Source organism: Engystomops pustulosus, chromosome 3 (assembly GCF_040894005.1).
Source record: "Engystomops pustulosus chromosome 3, aEngPut4.maternal, whole genome shotgun sequence".
NCBI classification, from domain to species: domain Eukaryota; kingdom Metazoa; phylum Chordata; class Amphibia; order Anura; family Leptodactylidae; genus Engystomops; species Engystomops pustulosus.
In genome coordinates this window covers 147,945,343-147,965,066 of record NC_092413.1, presented here as the reverse complement: position 1 = coordinate 147,965,066, position 19,724 = coordinate 147,945,343, and the positions used below count along the sequence as shown (strand labels likewise).

Below are 19,724 nucleotides of genomic sequence, written 5' to 3'. Positions count from 1 at the left end.
ACATCACAAGATTAACATATATGCACCTCCTGCACAGCTTTTCAAAAGAAAATATATCGCTGTGCACGCATCCCCGTGGAACAAGGTGGCATTACCGGGGAAGCTGTACACGCAACCTGGCTTGCTTCTGTTCTAATGGATACATTTCGTTTACTGTGATGCAACATTGTCTCTTCAATGATACATAGTATACTTGATTAAATCTCCAAAATAAATAAGGAGATACTAACAATAAAACTGTGTAACAATTTGAAAAAAAAAATAAAGCCTAAGCCGAATAGCACATGAGTTAAGACTGTAATAAAGAAAGAACACAATCTAACCCTCTTATCAATCCCTCAATGTTTTGGTATTACATGCAAAATCAACGATAGGGGTCTATATTTGCATGTAGGGGAATAATATCCCCAAAACTTTCCCTAACGGTTTTTGAATTGATTTAAATTCTTTTAAATCACTTCCACACTGAATACAAAGTATCATTTTTAATATAAAAAAATAAAAGTTAAATTTTACTGCCACTCTTCCCTCTTCTGTCCCCTTCCCCTACACTAAGATATAAGCATTCTTTGGTGGTGTACACCTAGCAGGAGAACAATTAACAATACTTTAATTTTTAACTAAAAATAATAGTCCTTCTGACCTGATCAATTGAACAAAAATTATATATCATACCCTACATGAGGGTGCTGTGAGTCTGGAGGGAATGACAGAATCCCTTTAAACACATCCTATAATGATATCAACAGCATCTTCATTATGTCACTGTTACTATTAAAATAGTTTGGTCTTTCATACCAGTGGAACATGTCTTTCCTTTCCAATTCACTGGACACTTGCAGAAGAAATCATTCATCCTGTCTACACATACACCACCATTCTGACAAGTAGTACTGCTGCAGTTGTTGAGGTCTGTAACAAGAAAATGGAGAGAGTGTTATTGCATTTTATTTCAATGGATATACTTTACAATTTATAGAAAACATATCAGCAATTAAAACAACGTAAAAATAAATATACTTTTTCTCCTGTAATTTTATAAACATTTTGACATATTGGGGCACATTTACTTACCTGTCCGAGGAGTTCACCCTAACTGCATTGTTCCGACAATAATGCACTCCGCTGCAATTTACTAAGATTGTGTGCCCAATGTCCTGCATCTGTCGCTTCCCCACTCAGGTCCACCTTCTTCTTCCCGGTGTATGTAAGAGCATGTCTTGGGACACAATTTTAAAGTTAAATCCCGAGCTCAGTCCGAATCCATTGGATCGTCCGATGGTCCACCCCCCGATTTCTGTTGCATGAAAGCCGGCACGATTGTGCCAAAATCTGATTGCATGCGATACAATCCCCTTATAAATACCTGTCCCAGCCATGCAATACCTGAAAACATTGGGAAGTCCGATGGAAAAGCAATCCATCCTTAGTAAATAAGCCCCATTGTGTGTTTCCGCCTTTTTGTTGACAGGAACTTTATATCTTACCATGTATACTCGAGTATAAACCAAGTTTTTCAGCAAAATTTTTGTGCTAGAAAAAGCCCCACTTGGTTTATACTCAACTATCTATGGTAGAAGCAAGTCTATGCAATCTGCCAGCACACAAACTATGACGTGACATTGTCGCCACCTGCTGACATCATTGTTTGTGCGCCGCCATTTTATTAATGTTGGCTCTTCTGTGGAATTTTTTTTAATGGGGTCTCTGCTATGGGTATATTATTAATGGGGGCTCTGCTATAAATATCACAGACTATGTTATACAGTGTCTTTGACAGGATTTGAAATCAGGACCCTTGGTATCAGTAACATAGTTTGGTGAGCCACAATAAGACTAAAGAGTGTCTTAATCTTTAAGACTTATACAATTCTCTGTTACATGAACATACTACTAGTATATTGACTAATATATAAAGAACTATGGAGACATATTAACAGTAGTAGTAACATATATTTTGTGCCTGTAATAAAGAAGATTGTATCAGGCTTTGGTGAAGAACATTTTGAACTCTGTGGCTCACCACACTAGTTTGGTGCCTCTGACACTAATGGTCATGAGTCTGAATTCTGTTAGACACATTGGGGCAGATTTACTTACCCGGTTCTGTCATAATCCAGCGGCGCGTTTTCCGGCAAGGATTCGGGTCTTCTGGCGATTCACTAAGGTCATGCGTCCGATGTCCACCAGGAGCCGCTCCTGCGCCGAGGTCCGCCAGAGTTCACCAACCTATCCGTGGTGCATGTAAGTGTGTGTCAGGTGACACTTTTTAAAAAAAAAAAATAGTGTGATTTTTCAGACGGCCACGCCCCCCGTTTTTCGTTACATGCAAGCCGGCACCTTTGCAACAAAATCCGATCGCGTGCAACAAAAACCTGGGGCAATTCAGCACAAAACGGTAAATTTCGAAAACCCAGGAGAAAAACGTGATTCGGACCTTAGTAAATGTGCCATTATGTAAATGTATTGTAATATTTAAAGGCATATCATGAGCAACATTAGTGCTGACAGGAGACTGTCAGCAGGGAGAACATTTCATGCCTGTCAACAAAGAAGATGGAAGACTTATTTATGATACCAATATTTTTTTATTATATTACAAATCTGTGTTGCGAACAACATCTTATCAATAAAAAAAGTATGTTGGTGCAAATGATAATTTCATAGTCTACTAATAAAGGAGTCTACTAATAAAGGAAATACAACACTTCTCTTTCTCAAACCACCCTTAGTTTTTAGCTTCAGGTGGAACCCAGCATCATGAAGTTTCTTACCTATCTCACAGAATCTACCAGTATAACCTTGAACACAAGAGCAGGAAAAGCCACTGCCTGAGTCACTGCAAGTTGCACCGTTCCAACAGGGGTTACTCACACAACCCGTACTATCTGAGGGTACACATAAGTCACAAAGATTACAAACAAACATACAGTATAATACATGAAATAACAATAAATAAAATAGTTCATAAATATCTTGTCCAGATGATTTGACGCTAAAAGTTACGGCCTGCACTCTGTTACTCCAAAGTTTTGAAAATGGTTACAAAACCCTTAAAGGGGTATTTCCATGAAGAAAGGATTCTTAAATATTCTCAGGATAAGGAAATAACACATTCTGTAATTTACTTCAATTTATTAACACAAATCCAGCATTTCACAGATTTAATTCCACCCTGTCTTTATCAGTCCTGGTGTATACAATTTTGGGTTCCCTGGGATCTAACTGTAAGTATTCTCACTTAGGGTCAGACAGAACAGATTCTTCTCATGAATAGATTCTCCTGTCTGACGCTGCAGTGAGCTCTTTTCTGCACTCTAGCCCCTTCCACCTGCATTACTAGAGCATCTCACACACAGACACTTCCTTCTAGAAAGCAGTCTGCACAGATTTACTCTACAGGCTACAGGCAAAATAATATCTTTATAGCAGGGGAAGGAGATATGTAACAGAGCTGACAGTATATGTGATATAGCTGAGATAGCAGAGATGAAGTGTGTCATTGTGTGTTATATGCATATCATGGATCTCATCATCTATCATCTCTGATCTGTCTCTTCTCTCTTTTTCTATGTGTCAGATATTAGTGAATGTTCAGAAGCTAAATAAAATTGTACGTAAACCCGGATCCTGATATCTAACCACTTTGTCAGCACATAGCATCTCACAGTACTAGAGGGATAATGTCTGCTTAGAGAGTCCCCACCCACACTCTGGAATCTCTGAACACTGACCCACACTGAGTGATAGGAGCTAAAATAGCAATAAGACTGAGTAAAATTGTAGAGTAAGTAAAAATTATCTTATTATCATTTTGTCTTATGTTTTAGGAGACAGAAATTTTCGAACTTTCTTTCATGGTGAAACCCCTTTAGGAGTGTGTTTATGTCATGGGTGCCCTGCAACTCACATCTCGGTTTGAAGGTATGCAGGCACCCGTGTGCCCCCTTGTAGTGGCACCCCAGCACGGTAGCCACTCTTACCTGTCCGAGATCCAGCAATGGATCCGGCGCACAAGTACCTGCCCCCTCTGTAAAATTTAAAGGGCCAGCGCACCAATAATTGACCTGATATATTGCCTGCCTCTTCGTGTGACCCCTGATGGATCTTTGTGCCTTGGTCTATTGAGATAGCGTGTTATTGTGACTCTTGTGATTAACCTTTGGAGCTTCTGCATCATTTCCTGACCTGCCGTCTGTCCTAACCTCCTGCCTGACTACGACTCTGATTCTCTCTGCCATTTCTGTGCCTCACCTTGGCCACTACCACAAGCAACTGTGGAGTGACCAGGTGGTGTCCCACCGCAGCAAGTCCAACCCGCTTTGCTGCGAGCTCTGGTGATATATTGATCAATAACTTACCGTTTTCACACATTATTCCAGAGTGCCCTGGAGGACATGAACATGAAAATCCATTGACCAAATCATTGCATGTTCCACCATTTTTACAGGGGTTGCTCAGGCATTCATCAATTTCTGAGGATATGAAAAAGAAAAAATGACACCTGCTACAATAGCATTTATGAAAGTAGAAAGTAGGAAAAAGTAGCAGCAATATTTTTATTATTTAGCAGCATCATAACTACAGTTGAGTGGGCTCATCCTATATACTCTTGGAAACGTATTTAACAGGTGTCATACCTTCGGATGATCCAACTGCTTCAGACTATGCCCCATAGTCTATATTTATAAATTTACCAATTTACTGAATCTTCCTGATCTTTGTAAATATGTATAAGTAAATTACTCAAAACTTACCAGTGTCACATAATCCACCACTGAATCCTGAAGTACAGGAGCAGCTGAAACCATTGACCAAATCATTGCAGGTACCGCTGTTAAAGCAAGGATTGCTCCAACACTCATTTATATCTGGCAGAGAAGAGCTTTATTACTGTTGAGTTTCCAAAGACCACAAGTAAAAAAAGTTAAAGGGGTGTTCCCATTTCAGACAAAGAAATACTATTGTCTCTTTAATGAAACATTAAAGGGAACCTGTCACCAGGGACCGCATTTTCACTAAAGACTGGTTGCAGAAGCCCATTACAGCTGCAGTGCAAATCTGCCTTTTCTAAGCATTTGCATTACAATATAATTGTGTGTTATAACTTACTCTTGCACCCTAACAAAATCCTGGGGTAGTCACAGGGGTTGGGCTTCGGTTTGGTTTGGATGCATTTCAAAAAACAACATGTGACTTGTCTGAGTTACTCGCTCCTGTACAGCTCCACCTCCTGCTCCTTCTCAGAGGTCACAGCCTGGTGAGATGACATCAGCGGGGGAGGGACAAGCTGTACAGGAGCACAAAGTCGGAGGCAGCCTGCAGCTCAGACAAGTCACATGTTGTTTTTTGAAATGCATCTAAACCTAAGCCCAGCCTCTGTGACTTCCCCAGGATTTTGTCAGGATGCAAGAGTAAGTTATAACACACAATTATATTGTAATGCAAATGTTTAGAAAAGGCAGAGAGGCAGATTTGTACTGCAGGTGTCATGGGCTTTTACAATCTGTCTTTAGTGAAAATGAGGTCCCTGGTGACATGTTCCCTTTAAACAACTAACCAATATACTTTCTGCATCAATTCCTCATGGTTTTCTAGATCTCTGCTTGTTGTCCTATTGAAAGCTTCTATGTTTACTTACAGTGGACATAAATTATGTTGCACTTGTGTGACCATGATCAGATTTCTGTCCATGGGAAGTAAACAAAGAAGATTTCTATAGAATGACAGATGAGCAGGGATCAGAAAACCCTGAGGAATCAATACAGAAAGTATATTATAAAATTGTGCAACTGGTCATCATACAAACAATATTTATATTTGTGGGTTCTTTGCATGTCTTAAAGGGGTTATCCAGGTTTTAAAAATTAAAGAGGGCCGGGCGAGGGCGGGCTATTTAAAAATAATAAACATCCACTTACCTCCTCCAGCGCCGCCGATGTCCCGCACCGCGTTCCCTTCGATCCATGCCCCTGTTTGATTATAGGGGCACAGAAGCCGTGCACAGGGGGCTTCCGCTCCGGGATGTGGCCGGCTCCTCCCATGCGTCCCTATCTCTCAGCGTTGTAAGCGCCCGGAGATGGTGTCAGATGGGAGCTTCCGGCCGGAAGCTCCCTGTGCGCCCTTGTAATCAAACCGGTGCACAGAGGAGACGGACCACGCCGCGGGACATAAAATATACTTCAAATGAGCAGATGCTGACTTGCATTAAAATCTACCACAAGGATTTAAACCAAGTTTAAATTATGAAAATTAGCCAGAGGGGATCTATAGGTCCTAATAGAGCATGGAGCCCCTCATGCTCATTTGCATAATTTAAAGCTTTTTTTTTTCTTAAAAACAAGGGCATAATAAACTTAAAGAAGAGCAGAGCCTGGCAAAGGGGGTACACACCAGCATGTAAGTGTGCTTGGTTTACAATCCTTGGTGTTGGTGGTAGATGTCCTTTAAGGTCTTACCTTCAGCACATGTTATTCCAGTGTATCCAGGGAGACAGGAGCATGAGAAATTATTTACCAAATCAATGCAAGTGGCACCATTGCTGCACGAGTTGCTCAGGCATTCATTGATTTCTAAACAAACAATATTATATTTATGGATAAGAAAGTAAAGAGTGAACAATTGTCAGATATATCTACTATAAAGATGAAGAAATAATATGTACATACTGAATATTCTTTACAATGGTTAGAATTTGGACATTGTAATGTCTCCATGTAATAGCAGCAGGCACAGATGAATTCCATCAGAAACTTCTTTTATTATAACATGTGCAATCAGACATCCATCATTTCTTCTCCTAGCTCCCAGCAAACCACACCCCTTAACTTCCTGTCACATGTTCTCATTTCTAAAAGAGACATGTATGCTTGCTGTATGTTACATCACCCCCCTTTTTTTAAATGAATAATAATCAAAAAATGAAACAACATAAATTAAAACTGCTAACGGAAAAAAACAACTGAATCTTGAATGTTGCAATTTAACAGTCATTAATGGTCCATTTCTAGATAAGCAGAATATAAACCCCAAATTACGCCTCCTCAATAAGTCTAGATGGGGCTCTTCTTTCTCTCACTGGATAGCGTCTTGGTTGTTGAAGAACACTGTTACCTGAAGAGCTGGCTATGTCCTGTTGAGAACTGTCACTCTCAGTAACTTCTATGTGGGTCTGAGAGGCTTCACCAGCATCATTTTCTGGTAATCCATTGTCAGGTAACCTATTTTCTGGTAACACTTTGAAGTGTGAGGCATTCCGGGTAATAGAATGTCCATCTCGCTCAGCTGTGATCATACTTCCTTTCTGGGCTATTACATGGTATTCTGCTGGGTCATACGTTGGACAGGTCTTGTTGTTCTGTTTGTGACGTACAACCACTTTGTCACCCCTCTTTATAAAAGATGGCTGAGCATGACGTCTCTTGTCTGCATACTGTTGCATTTTCTGCTTGTTGTTAAAATCTGCGGGTCTCACAGTAGAATCATCAGGAATGACGTGACTGGTAACATCAGGAATACGGATACGAGGGGTTCTGTTGAATAGTAGGTGGGCAGGAGCAGCATTAGTAGTTGAATGAGGTGTACTCCTATAGTTGCGTAGAAATCTGTAGAGCGCCTGTTTCAGTGGTATGTGCTCCAAGTAAGAGGCTTTAACTCTCTTCCCTAAAGTGCGCATGAATCTTTCCACCATTCCATTTGCTTGTGGCCAGCACGGTGTTATCTTTCTGTGTGTGAACCCCAGATATTCAGAGAACTGTACAAATGTATGGCCATTAAATGGAGGTCCATTATCTGTTTTGACTACTCTGGGAATACCATATGCTGAGAAAATGTTGTCCAACTCTGGAATTACACTGTTTGCTGAAGTCGAAGAAATAAATGCAATTGCAGGGTATCTTGAATATTCATCAATTGCTACCAGAATGTATTGCCCATTAGGCAGTGGGCCATAGATATCAACTGCTATTTCTTCCCAGACAGCTGTAGGTAAAGGAGACATTTGTAAGGGCTCAGGTTTTGATGAATGAGTCACCAGCTGACATGTGGAGCAATGCTTTATCATGTCTTCTACCAGCTGATCCATGTTTGGGAACCACACTTTTTCACGTAGAAGTTTCTTTGTGCCAACTATTCCCAGGTGTCCTTCATGAGCAATCTGTATTACGGAGCGACGCAATGTTTTGGGAACAACCAGTTTGGTGCCTCTAAGAATAAGGTGGGCCTCTGTGACTGACAGTTCTGCTCTCACACATGAGAAGGATTTGAGCTCCTTGAGACTTATTTCAGGGTCTGGAAATTTTGCTCTCTGAATCTCATGCCATTTACCATTCTGAATAATGTGTAACAGGGCACAGAGTGTCTTGTCATGTGCGGTTGCTGTCACAAACTGATCAGCTGAAAGGGCCTTAGGAATTGTATGAGCAGTAACAAAATTGATATATTCTTCAGTTGACCACTGAGTAGTTTGATCCACTTCTGTAGGATGCCTTGAAATGTAGTCGGCTGGATTGCTGTATTTGCCAGGTTTGTGAATAATTTTGTAATTATATCCTTGAAGTCGTAGACCCCATCGTTCAATTCTAGCTGGCATCTTGGCTCTTGGGTTTCCAAAGATAGTTAGGAGAGCCTGGTGGTCTGTGACAATGGTAAAAGGAGCTCCATACAGAAACAGATGAAAATGCTCACATCCCCAGACAACAGCTAAACTCTCTTTTTCAGGCTGAGAGTATTTTCTTTCTGTATTTGTTAACCCTTTACTCGCATATGAAATTATACTTGGATCTGAACTGTTGGGTTTGTATTGTGCTAGAATAGCTCCCAGTCCCACTGGACTCGCATCCACAATCAGTTCAGTGCGTAAAGCTGGATCAAAATAGCACATTGTTGTAGTTGAACACAGTTCATTTTTAATAGTCTCAAACGAGGTTTGACATTCTGGAGACCACTTGAATTCACAACCTTGTTTGGTGAGGTCCCTTAGTGGCGCGCTAATTGTTGATAAATTTTGAATGTATCTAGCACAGTAGCTGGACATCCCAAGGAAGGAACGAACTTCACTGACATTCTCAGGAACAGAGGCCATTTTTATTGCCTCTACCTTTTTAGGATCAGGCTGTATTCCTGCAGCAGAAAAAATATGACCATAAAACTCTAGAGAAGTTTTGTTAAATTCACATTTCTCTTTGTTTAATGTGAGTCCATGAGCTGATAAGCACTCAAAAACAGCATGCAATGCACAATTGTGTTCCTTCTGGGTTTTTCCAAATACCATTATGTCATCACTATAATTGAAAGCATTGGGAATGTGCTGGATTACACCTCGAATGGCATCTTGGAAAATTTCTGCTGCAGCACAGACGCCAAAGGTTAAGCGCTTGTACCTTCTTAGGCCCAAATGTGTAGAAAATGTTGTCAAATATCTTGACTCTGGGCTCAGTTCCAGCTGATGGTAGCCTTTAATGAGGTCTAATTTTGAAAAAATAGCTGCTCCATTTAGTAGATGAATGATGTCATTCATTGTTGGAGAGATATGTCTTTCTCTCTGAATAGCAACATTTGGAAGGCGCATATCAACACAAATTCTTACCTTGTCAGAATCCTTTGGTTTTGGAACCACCACAATTGGAGAAACCCATGGGGTAGGACCAGTGACTGTTTCAACAATATCCTGATCCTCTAAGGATTGAAGCTCTTCTTCCACCTTTTTTCTTAGGTGAAAAGGAATGCGTCTATGAGCTTGTGCAACTGGGCGGACACTTTCATCCACATGAAGGTGCACTTGAAAATCTTTCAATTTTCCCAATCCACTAAATAGGGAAGAGAATTAATTAAGCATAGTTTGAATTTCCTTGTCAGCTGGATCAGTTATTGTGTGAATGATCTGAATGAGACCAAGATTCATAGCTGTATGGTAGCTAAGAAGACAACCTCCAGAGCCTTGTAGGATGTAGAAGCTTGTTTTCTGTGTTTTGTCTTTGTAATTGATTTCAGCATCAAATGTTCCCACAGTAGGTAGCGGAATCTGAGATCCATATGGGAAGATTTTTGTGTTAACAGTCCTGAGCACTGGTTTTGTCTTCATCTGTTCATATGTATTGTTGTCTATGATGTTCACAGATGCTCCAGTATCAATTGTAAATGTAATATCAGTACTGAAAACAGTGATTATTACGCTCGGAGACTGCAGTGGTTTGGGTGCAGAGGTAATAAAGACATAGTCATTGGTTGTGGCGGATGTCTCCTCTTCATCCTGGTGTAATACTTGTACATTGGCCTGTTTTGCTGGATTTGGAGGGGGCTTGGTAAGTGCTGATTTGCATACAGATGCATAATGGTTCTCTTTACCACATTTGCTGCATGTTTGCCCTAATGCTGGACATTTATTTATGTGAGGAAAGTCTTTTCCACATCTGTAACATTTCTTTTGTTTCTGAGTTCTGTTGTCTGCTGTAGCTTTAAATTTTATGTGATGTATCTGGGAGACGTCGCCTTTTTCCATTGTAGTGGCCTGATGATCTGCTATTTCTATGGCACGGGCCATTTTGAGAAAATCATGTAGAGAGCAGTCTTGCTGCAGCGCTTTGCGTCTTATTGTAGAAGATGTGCAAGAAACAATTACTTGTGTTAAAATTTCATCATCATTATCAGCAAAAGCACAGCCTTGTGCTAATTCCCTTAACCGTGTCACATAGGCATCCATGGATTCTTCTGGAAGCTGCTTGGCAATCCTAAACTTGTATCTCTCATATCTGATGTTTTGTTTAGGGTTGAAGTAATCTGTCAGAGCTTTGCAGCAGCTGCTGTAGGTGTCAGTGTCTGCAGCAGGCAGTGTGCAGTATATGTCATACACTTCTGATCCTGCATGGTGCAACAATAAAGCTCTTTTCCTTTTATCATCTTTGATGTCTATGGCTTCCAGAAAGTTCTCAAATCTGCTTATCCATTTTCTCCAGTTGTGAGCTAGGTTGTTGGTATCAGTAGTATCAAATTTGGGGAACACATGTAGCTGATAGCCATCTGCCATCTTAGCTCTGCTCAGTAGAGTAGTGCAGGAGGTAGCTGTGCTGTAGTGTCAGGGAGGCAGATCTTCTATCTGTGTCTGTAGGTGTTTATCTCACACACCTTGGCATTCAGCACATGTAGAATACAGTCAGTACTCACTGCAGCAGGACACCCATCCCATCCTCGTCGCCAGTTGTAATGTCTCCATGTAATAGCAGCAGGCACAGATGAATTCCATCAGAAACTTCTTTTATTATAACATGTGCAATCAGACATCCATCATTTCTTCTCCTAGCTCCCAGCAAACCACACCCCTTAACTTCCTGTCACATGTTCTCATTTCTAAAAGAGACATGTATGCTTGCTGTATGTTACAGACATCATAATGGAAAACTGCTAAGAAAGACCAGAATTGGGTCATCACAATATAGTTGTGATCCTACAGGACCGTGCAGTGCAGGAGATGATAAGTTACTAGTTCCTTATTACTTGACACCTTGTATTTGGGCGTAAACTGAATGGCATTGCGTTGATTTTCTTATAATGTAAAAATATTAATAGGATAGGTACTTAATATCAGATTGCTGGGGGTTCAGCACCCCTACAGATCAGCTGTTATTTGTAGCCGATAAACCGAGAATGAAATAGAAAGCAGACAGCTTTGTTTTAGGTGTTGTGGTTATTGCGGATTATTTGAATAGAAGATGGACTGCAGCGACTCACTTCAGCTACTACACTGAGAAGAGCTTATCTGTGGTGGTGCTGGTTATTTTACTCCAGATTTCAATGTGAAAAGTCTGTATAAGTCTGTCTGTAATCCTAGTTGAGCATGAATAAGCTAATTTTGACGCACTGTAGTTACCTTCATTGCAAGTGGCTCCTTTCCATCCAGGATTACAGACACATTCAAACTCTATGTCACCATTTCGACATTGACCATTCTTGCATGGTGATTTCTTGCAAAAATTCTTTCCTGCAAGGATATAAAAATACTTCCTGATTTACAAAACCTGTAAGGCCTATTGCCTGTGAGCAAGTTTGATGGAATGAGCAACCCGAAGGCTTATTAACCGGAACTAAACTCAGCATGTCAGTTCAGTTCTGGTTTCTGAGTGTTCGGGCCAGACATTCCAGTCAGCAAACAATGCAAGTTGCACTCATCAAATTCACTCATGGGCAATAGGCCTAAGAAGTTGCAGGCATGAATACTCAGGTTTCAATACTGTAATTTAACCAAAAAAATTTGTCTGTGATCTTTTTGAGATTAAAATCATCATCCCTGTCACACATGTGGAGATTAACCCCTAGCCATACCACAACACTACAGTATGTCATGGTGAGGGATGCTTTAAACCACCACAACGTACTATACCATTGTAGAGATCACATGGGCTCAAAAGCAGGACCTGTGCGATCACAGCAGGAACCTGTAATATACTGAATACACTGCATCATTGTATTGCAGTGTAATAAAGGAGTGATCAAGGTACCACACTTTCTAGTTCCCCCATGGGACAAAATAAAAAAGCTAAAAAAAATGTTCAAAATAGAAAAATAATAAAATAAATCAAGAAATCCCCTCTATTTCATTCAGTCTATTTCATTATAATAAAAAACATAAATAATTTATTAAAATCCCCCCATATTTGGTATTGCTGTGTTTGTAACACCATGACTAAGAACCGCATGCTTTGAAATGCTTAGGTCTGGTCATCTCAGACCAATATGTTTATCCAAGCTGCTTTTATGGAAGTCTAAATAAGTGCTAATTTTTTTTACTGGACATGCCGCAGCATTCTTCACTTTTTATCTACGTTTGTAACACTCCGATCTATAAATCGAATCTTTAATTTAATCCACTTAAATGAGCACCCACTTAGTGAGCTCCGTAAAAATCTGCCCAAAATTATGCAAAAAAGTAGTGTTTTTGTTACCTAGATTTTAAAAAATGATGTTACAAAAATTAATCAAAGAATAGCGCAAACCCCCAAATGGTACCAATAAAAATTACAGCATGTCACGCAAAAGAAAGTGCCCACTTCAGGAGGATGGCGATGCAAATACAAATTATTTTTTAAGAATAGTGTTTTCATTGTATAATGCTAGCAATATATATATATATACACATAAATGAGGTATCGTCTGAATCATCTTGACCCGTAAAATAAAGATAACATGTTATTCATGCCAAATGGCTCACAGTAAATAAAATTCAATCAATAAATTATAGAAACCCCATATGTACAAGCCCTCAACCAGCGACATACTTTGAAAAAATAGTGAAGGAGGGAGGAGTGTATTATTATGAGCTTCTTTCACATTATCCAATCAGCAGCATAGTCAAAGAAGCAGCTGTGTACATTCACAGTATGATCTCTCTATGCGCCCCTGTCACACTGTCTGCTGCCTCCGCTTTCCTAGATTCCACTTTCAGGATGAGGAGCGGGATTGGAGGAATGTATCCCACTATATGAGAATACATTGGTATACGCTGCTGCCCAGCAGAGATATAAATGGTGTATAAGTGTTTTAATAATGGTTAAAATAAAATTATTTGGTTTATACATCACCTGTACATGAGAATCCATCTCCCTTGTATCCTGGGTTACAAGAACATGTGTAAGATCCCACAGTATTTACACATGTTGCTTTAGAATGGCACATGCTCTGACCAGAACTACATTCATTCACATCTGTAACATTAAGAAAAAGGGTTATATCTAAAGAAATGTAAATGCCTTTAAGTGACTTAAAATGACTTGTTGACCCAATCTTCTTTATTGTCGAATGAAAGACAACCACCTCATTGTGTTTTAAAGAGGTATTCTCATGAAGACAAGTTTATTCAATGTACTCAGCATAACAAGATAACACATTATCCGATTCACTGTAATCAACAAAAATACAGCATTTAGCAGATATAATTCCAACCTGTCTCTATCAGTCCTGCTGTACACAATTTCAGTTGACCCTGGTTTCCGATCCTGTATCTTCTGAATTTAGGATTTGCATCCATCTTGCCTAAGGTTTAATGGATCTTTTCTCTACCTGCAGGGGCCCCTCCCCTTGCAGTCCAGGAGCAGCTCTCACACACAGACACAGACACTAACTTCCTGCCGACAGCAACGTGAGGAAAGAGACAAGCCACAGGCACATTTTTTTTATCCAGGGCAGAGGGAGGGAGGGAGGTATACTGTATAGCTGACAGTATGTAATGGCTGCCATAGCAGAGAGGAGAAAGTCATGTGTAATATGCATCTCACGTATCTCATCATCTCTCATCTATCTCATCTCTCTTTCTATGTGTCAGATACTAGTACAATGTTCAGAAGCCAGTAGAAAATGTATATAAACCCTATACTCTGATAATCTAACCACATTGTCAACACACAGAACTACAAGGATTATAATGTGTCTGCTTAGAGAGTCCTGCCCACATTCTGGAATTTTACACTGACCATCACTGAGTGATAGGAACTAAAACAGCAATAAAACTGAGTTACATTCCAAAGCAAGGGGTTAAAAATTATCTTTATTGTGTAAACATCACTAGGGGATTAAAATTTGAGAATTTACTTTCATGGGCAAACCCCTTTAAGGCTGTGTTAAAGCTATGTAAATGCTGCTAAACATCTATTTGTACATATAGATGTAAATTTATGCAGATCTAAGAAGGCATCTTCTAAAACCATACAATCTTTATGGAAAAGAGCTTCTCTTAACTAAGTTATGGGAAGATGTTCACGGATGATTCAACCCACCTATGTACACTGATTTGTCAAGTGTTTTAGCCTGTTTACTTTTACAACTAAGCATAAACTATCTGCGTTTAAAGTGGTGTACGTTTCCTGGAATAGGGGCATGACTAAAACTTTGGTACAGTATTATAGATATAAGTATACTGGAGAAGCAAATACGAAGAAAGATTAAAATTAGACTAGCCAGTCTTTGGACAGGAGTTCTTGCATTATAGTTAAATATGATGCATGGAGTCTCTGACTGCTCAGCAACAAGGACTCCCATCTCTAGCACTTTGCGCAGTCCATGGAATCCGTCCAGCACACTGTCCAATTTCCACGAACAGAGCACTGAGTGATTGCAGATTTAGTTTTTACTAGTACTGTAAGCACTGTATTGTTATAATGTTTGTTTGAAATGAAATATCAGCATACCTCGGTCACAGGTAATTCCTTCCCAGCCTGGATTGCATAAACATTCAAATCCCCCAGAAAGGCTTCGACAATGCCCATTTCTGCATGGAGATGTTTTACAATAATTCGTTTCTGCAAATGAAATTACAAAAAACATTTATAATTGGTTAATTCACTTTAGGCTGGGCTAACAATGAGCAGGGTATTCATCTGAATACATTGTACTGTTTTGTATCATATTAAAGTGAACTTGTCAGCAGAAATTCACCCAATTAACCACTACAATTAACACCATCCACATTGCGGCAGATTTATCAAGTGTCTGAAAGTCTGAATATTTCCAGTTGCCCATGGCAACCAATCACAGCTCCCCTTTAAAATATCATGAGCACTGGTAAAATGAAAGCTGACCTGTGATTTGTTGTCATGGGCAACTGGAAATATTAAGACTTTCAGACACTTGATAAATCTGCCCCATCATGTTTCTTTTGTAGCATCATCTAGAATATCAACTTTAGAGGGAGATGTAAATTGGTTGTATAAGGTCAAGATGATGTAGAGTTAAGTCAAGTTCTCCACTCCTAAGAATACCAACTCTAGGGAGCATAGCCCAGCTGATCTCTGAGACAGACACATGTAAGTGAGCTCCATCTCTAGACCTGCCAGCAACTATCTCCTAGTAACTACCATGAGTCCCAGTGCTCACCGGAGTGAAGTAGAGCAAAAAGTGGGCCTTAAAGACTTCTTTGTTTCCCGAGTGCAAGACCCGTGGCCTTTCCAAGATGGTCACGGACATTGTCCCACCTCAACCTCTCCACAGTCCGGGAGGCACTCTTCTGCCTCTCCATCCTCTCCAAGAGAAGTGTCAGCTACTGACCGCGGAACAGAGGCACAGGATGCCACTTGGGCTTCTCTTTCTAACATGTCTTCAGGTCGGAACTTCGTTAGTAAGTGTACACCAAAGATGTGCTCATCAGATCAAGAGCCCCGTGCACCTCATACCAAAGCACAAATAAACAGAAGTATAAGCTATCTGGAGACACAGAAGGTATAGCTATTCAGGAATTCAAGCTAACTCCAGGCCAGGAGGTCACTATTGAAGATCTCCCTTCTTCTGACCAGGTGGCCTCAGAATCCTTTATAAAAGCACCTGATACTGCCCCTTAAAGGATGCATGTAGAGACACCTCTCTCAACTCACATCTGCTATGCATGTATCAATTGATTTCAGAAATGACTAGCTCTCAGAATGAGCTTATAGATGCACATTATAGCCTGGAAGAGAAGGTAAAGGGAATTAAATTAAAAATGGCTGATATGGAGCACAGGGGAAGATAAAATAATGTAAAATTCAGCAGAATCACTGAATCGTTCCCTCTGGTCGAATTGAGAGCCTACATGACCCAAATACTAACAGCAGTGCTACCAGAGAAACCACCTGCTGAATGCCTGATTGACAGAGCACACATCATTGACAGGGCTCCCAAAACCGAAGGTTCTGCCTGGGAATCTACCACGTGACGTCATTGCTAGGCTTCATAACTTTCATGTTAAAGAGGCCCTCATGTTTGTGTCAAGGAAAGCTATCTCTCCTCTGGAACCCTACACAGATGTGCGTCTACAAGCTAGGAAATGATTTTGCGTGATCACAGCAACAAATGAGGTTTCCCTCTGAAACTATTGATCTGTAAAGAAGGAGCAACACATGTCCTGCTGAACCCCGATGAAAGTCTGCCACTGTTAGCTGGATAAGGCTTAGGAGAGTCGGACCTGTCACAGCAACAGCAACATTCTCGTCAACAATAAAACCTATGAGCCTGGGAAACGGCGTAACTGCTGTTCTACAAGAGAAATACACTTCATGTGTAACCTAAGTGAAACAGGTCCAAAGGCAGCATGTAGACTATAACCCCCCAATGTACCAATGTACCAAGATGGCTTGATATTTCCTGTAATTCTGATACATTTCAACCTTTTTATTTCTGCTGTTCTCCTAGCGTTTCTCAGTCGATGGCAGCAGGAGCCTAGATTATCTTTTTCAACAGGATATCCTGACTAGTACATTGGGTACAGATAAATCTGTGGTGCTAGTGCCTCCCTAACGTGACCTATGTCAGTTAAAGTGATGTATGTAAATACCAAGGGGCTCAACTCACCTTTTAAAAGGGCCTCAGTGTGGGGAGGGATGCTAAATTTTATATTTTCTGAGACCATCGGTTATTCCAATCCCCAAACGTTGTTGCTCAAGTTCAAAAAACAAATGACTGTATTTATCTGGAATGGGCACAAACCAAGGGTGTCACATGTAGTCCTTCGAACTCCAAAGTTAAAAGGAGAGATGGGAGTTCATAATAATTGGTTATACTATAAAGCTATTATTATTCTACAATCGAAAGCCTGGGGAGTTAGCTACCCACACTCTAGTTGCCCATCTATTGAAACACACCAGGAGGCTTCACTTGCTTCACTTTGAACCTCGTGCGACAAAATGACGGCACCGAGGCCGGCGCATCATCATGAGAGCGGAGAGACTCTCGCATTTGCCCAGCGCCAAGGTAATGCCCACCAATAATGCTGACTATATGAGCTTTTGCCTGAGTATATGAACTGTTGGCAGAATACTCAGCATATGAGCTGGTACTTTTAGTACTCCAGCAGTATACTGCATATAACAATGAGAAATGTAAAATGAGAAATACTATAGTCATGAGGCTGGAGTACTACAAGTACCAGCTCATATGCTGAGTATATGAGCTGGTACTTGTACTCTGGCCTCATGGCCATAGTACTTCTCATTGTACCCCTTTATTTTGCAGTATATGAGCCACATAATCAGCACCATATACTAAAAACAGGGCTCAAAAAAGGTTGAAAATCACTGCACTAGGGTACTTTAACCTTAGAAGGTCTGATTGTTCCTACCATATACTGCAATACAACTATATTGCAGTATATGGCATTTTTACACAGTATTCATCACAATGACCATTGATACGAAACTGCAGATGTCATGCAGCCTCAGGTCTGACGAAGACTCGAGGCTGTCATGGAAAAATATTTGTAAAAAGTAAACCCGATTATATCTTTTTAACTTACCAAGACATGTAAATCCGTCTCCTCTATATCCTGCTATACACACACAGTAATAGGAACCCTCAGTGTTCAAACAGGTGGCTTTAGGGTGACACATACTCAGGCCAGTCTGGCATTCATCAACATCTGTCATTAAAAATAGAAATATCCAATAAAATCTCTAACACAGTTTACATTTTTGTAGTACTTTATTTGTACATTAAAAAAAAGATATAGGACTACAAACAGTCCTGGTGTATTCTGATACAGTAAATTATTTATTTTTCCCTTTTGTGTAAAATTGAAAGAACCAAAACCGAATACAATTGCACAAGTTTCCATTTAGGTGCAAATTTTCCCTCAAACTGACTATTGTCTATGTGCTGCGGCTTTTAATAGTATTTAATGACTTTTAATGGGACTGTCGCATACAACTCCCATAGTATAAGAACACTGGCAGCAGAATTATCAGGGGCCAAAAGCCACTTAATGAATCTGATGGCAGTGAAGCTCCAAAAACATACATATAACAGTCGTAAGGGGATGGCCTAATGATAAATTACCCCCATATAGTTCAGCAACTCAAATGTGTAACTAAAATGGTAAAGTTTTTTATCTCCAATTAAGGCTACATTCACAGTGTCGCATGGAGGACGTGTGGCACCGTACCACTCCGTACCCTGTGAAAAGATATATATCCATATATCCCTATGGAGAGGGATGGGGGTGAGCAGTGCTCACCTCCTCTTCCCGCGTGCTGCCGCTACCCGCCGTGCTGAGGTACGATGGGCAACGGCAGTGTGAATATAGCCTAATAGTGATAAGAAGATTGCGTTATGTTGCTTTTATGTTCTAGGCTAAATAGTATCCTTCTTCTACATAATTAGAACACCTATATACAATCAGAATCAGAATACCTTTACTACAGGTCACTCCGTCCCATCCAGGCTGACATAAGCATTCAAATCCTTTGCGAGTACTCCTGCATTTTCCATATAAGCAGGGAGATTTCTTGCAATAATTTATTTCTGGATATGAAAATAAACTGAGTTATTTCAGATAATAACATTATTTAAGGGTTTATGCAATGTGCTGTCCATACAGGAGTCTTACCTTTACAGACATATCCATCACCTTTATAACCTGCATTGCAGACACATGTATATGTTCCATTGTTGTTCACACAATCCGCATTAGTACCACATTGAAGTGGACATTTATTGACATCTGACAAATATCAAGAAATTGTGATATTTTAGTCATTATTAATATGCATTCAAACTTTAAACATACTTTTAATGTGTTATATAGCATAGAGAAGCAAACATTAACATGTGTATTTGTAATGGAATAATAGTTGTGGCATCATGGTATGCAATAGATATAAGTTTGGTACATCTCAGCATACAGTATAAACATATGGACACAGTGGACATTTAATTCACCTGTTCAACCCACAGAATAGTGACACAAGTTTTCAGTATAAAAATGTTGCTATATT

The 19,724-nt window shown here is 40.0% G+C and overlaps 1 protein-coding gene and 1 long non-coding RNA gene across 2 annotated transcripts in view; both read right to left on the bottom strand.

Annotated features, from left to right (window-relative positions):
* Nucleotides 1-4,865, bottom strand: part of LOC140122877 (uncharacterized) — a 113,517-nt gene extending 108,652 nt beyond the window's left edge. Inside the window, exons 1-5 of the mRNA XM_072144122.1 lie at nucleotides 4,758-4,865; nucleotides 4,641-4,665; nucleotides 4,362-4,475; nucleotides 2,775-2,888; nucleotides 799-912 (exon numbers count right to left, since the gene is read on the bottom strand). Coding sequence (XP_072000223.1) covers nucleotides 799-912; nucleotides 2,775-2,888; nucleotides 4,362-4,475; nucleotides 4,641-4,665; nucleotides 4,758-4,865 — 475 coding nt within the window. The remainder of the gene's footprint in view (nucleotides 1-798; nucleotides 913-2,774; nucleotides 2,889-4,361; nucleotides 4,476-4,640; nucleotides 4,666-4,757) is intronic.
* Nucleotides 4,866-15,176: 10,311 nt separating this feature from the next.
* On the bottom strand, nucleotides 15,177-19,247 carry LOC140120576 (uncharacterized). The gene is made up of 3 exons (XR_011853882.1): nucleotides 19,141-19,247; nucleotides 18,248-18,370; nucleotides 15,177-15,284 (listed from the first exon to the last, which is right to left on the bottom strand). It is a non-coding gene; the product is annotated as an uncharacterized lncRNA (long non-coding RNA).
* Between the last annotated feature and the right edge of the window lie 477 nt (nucleotides 19,248-19,724).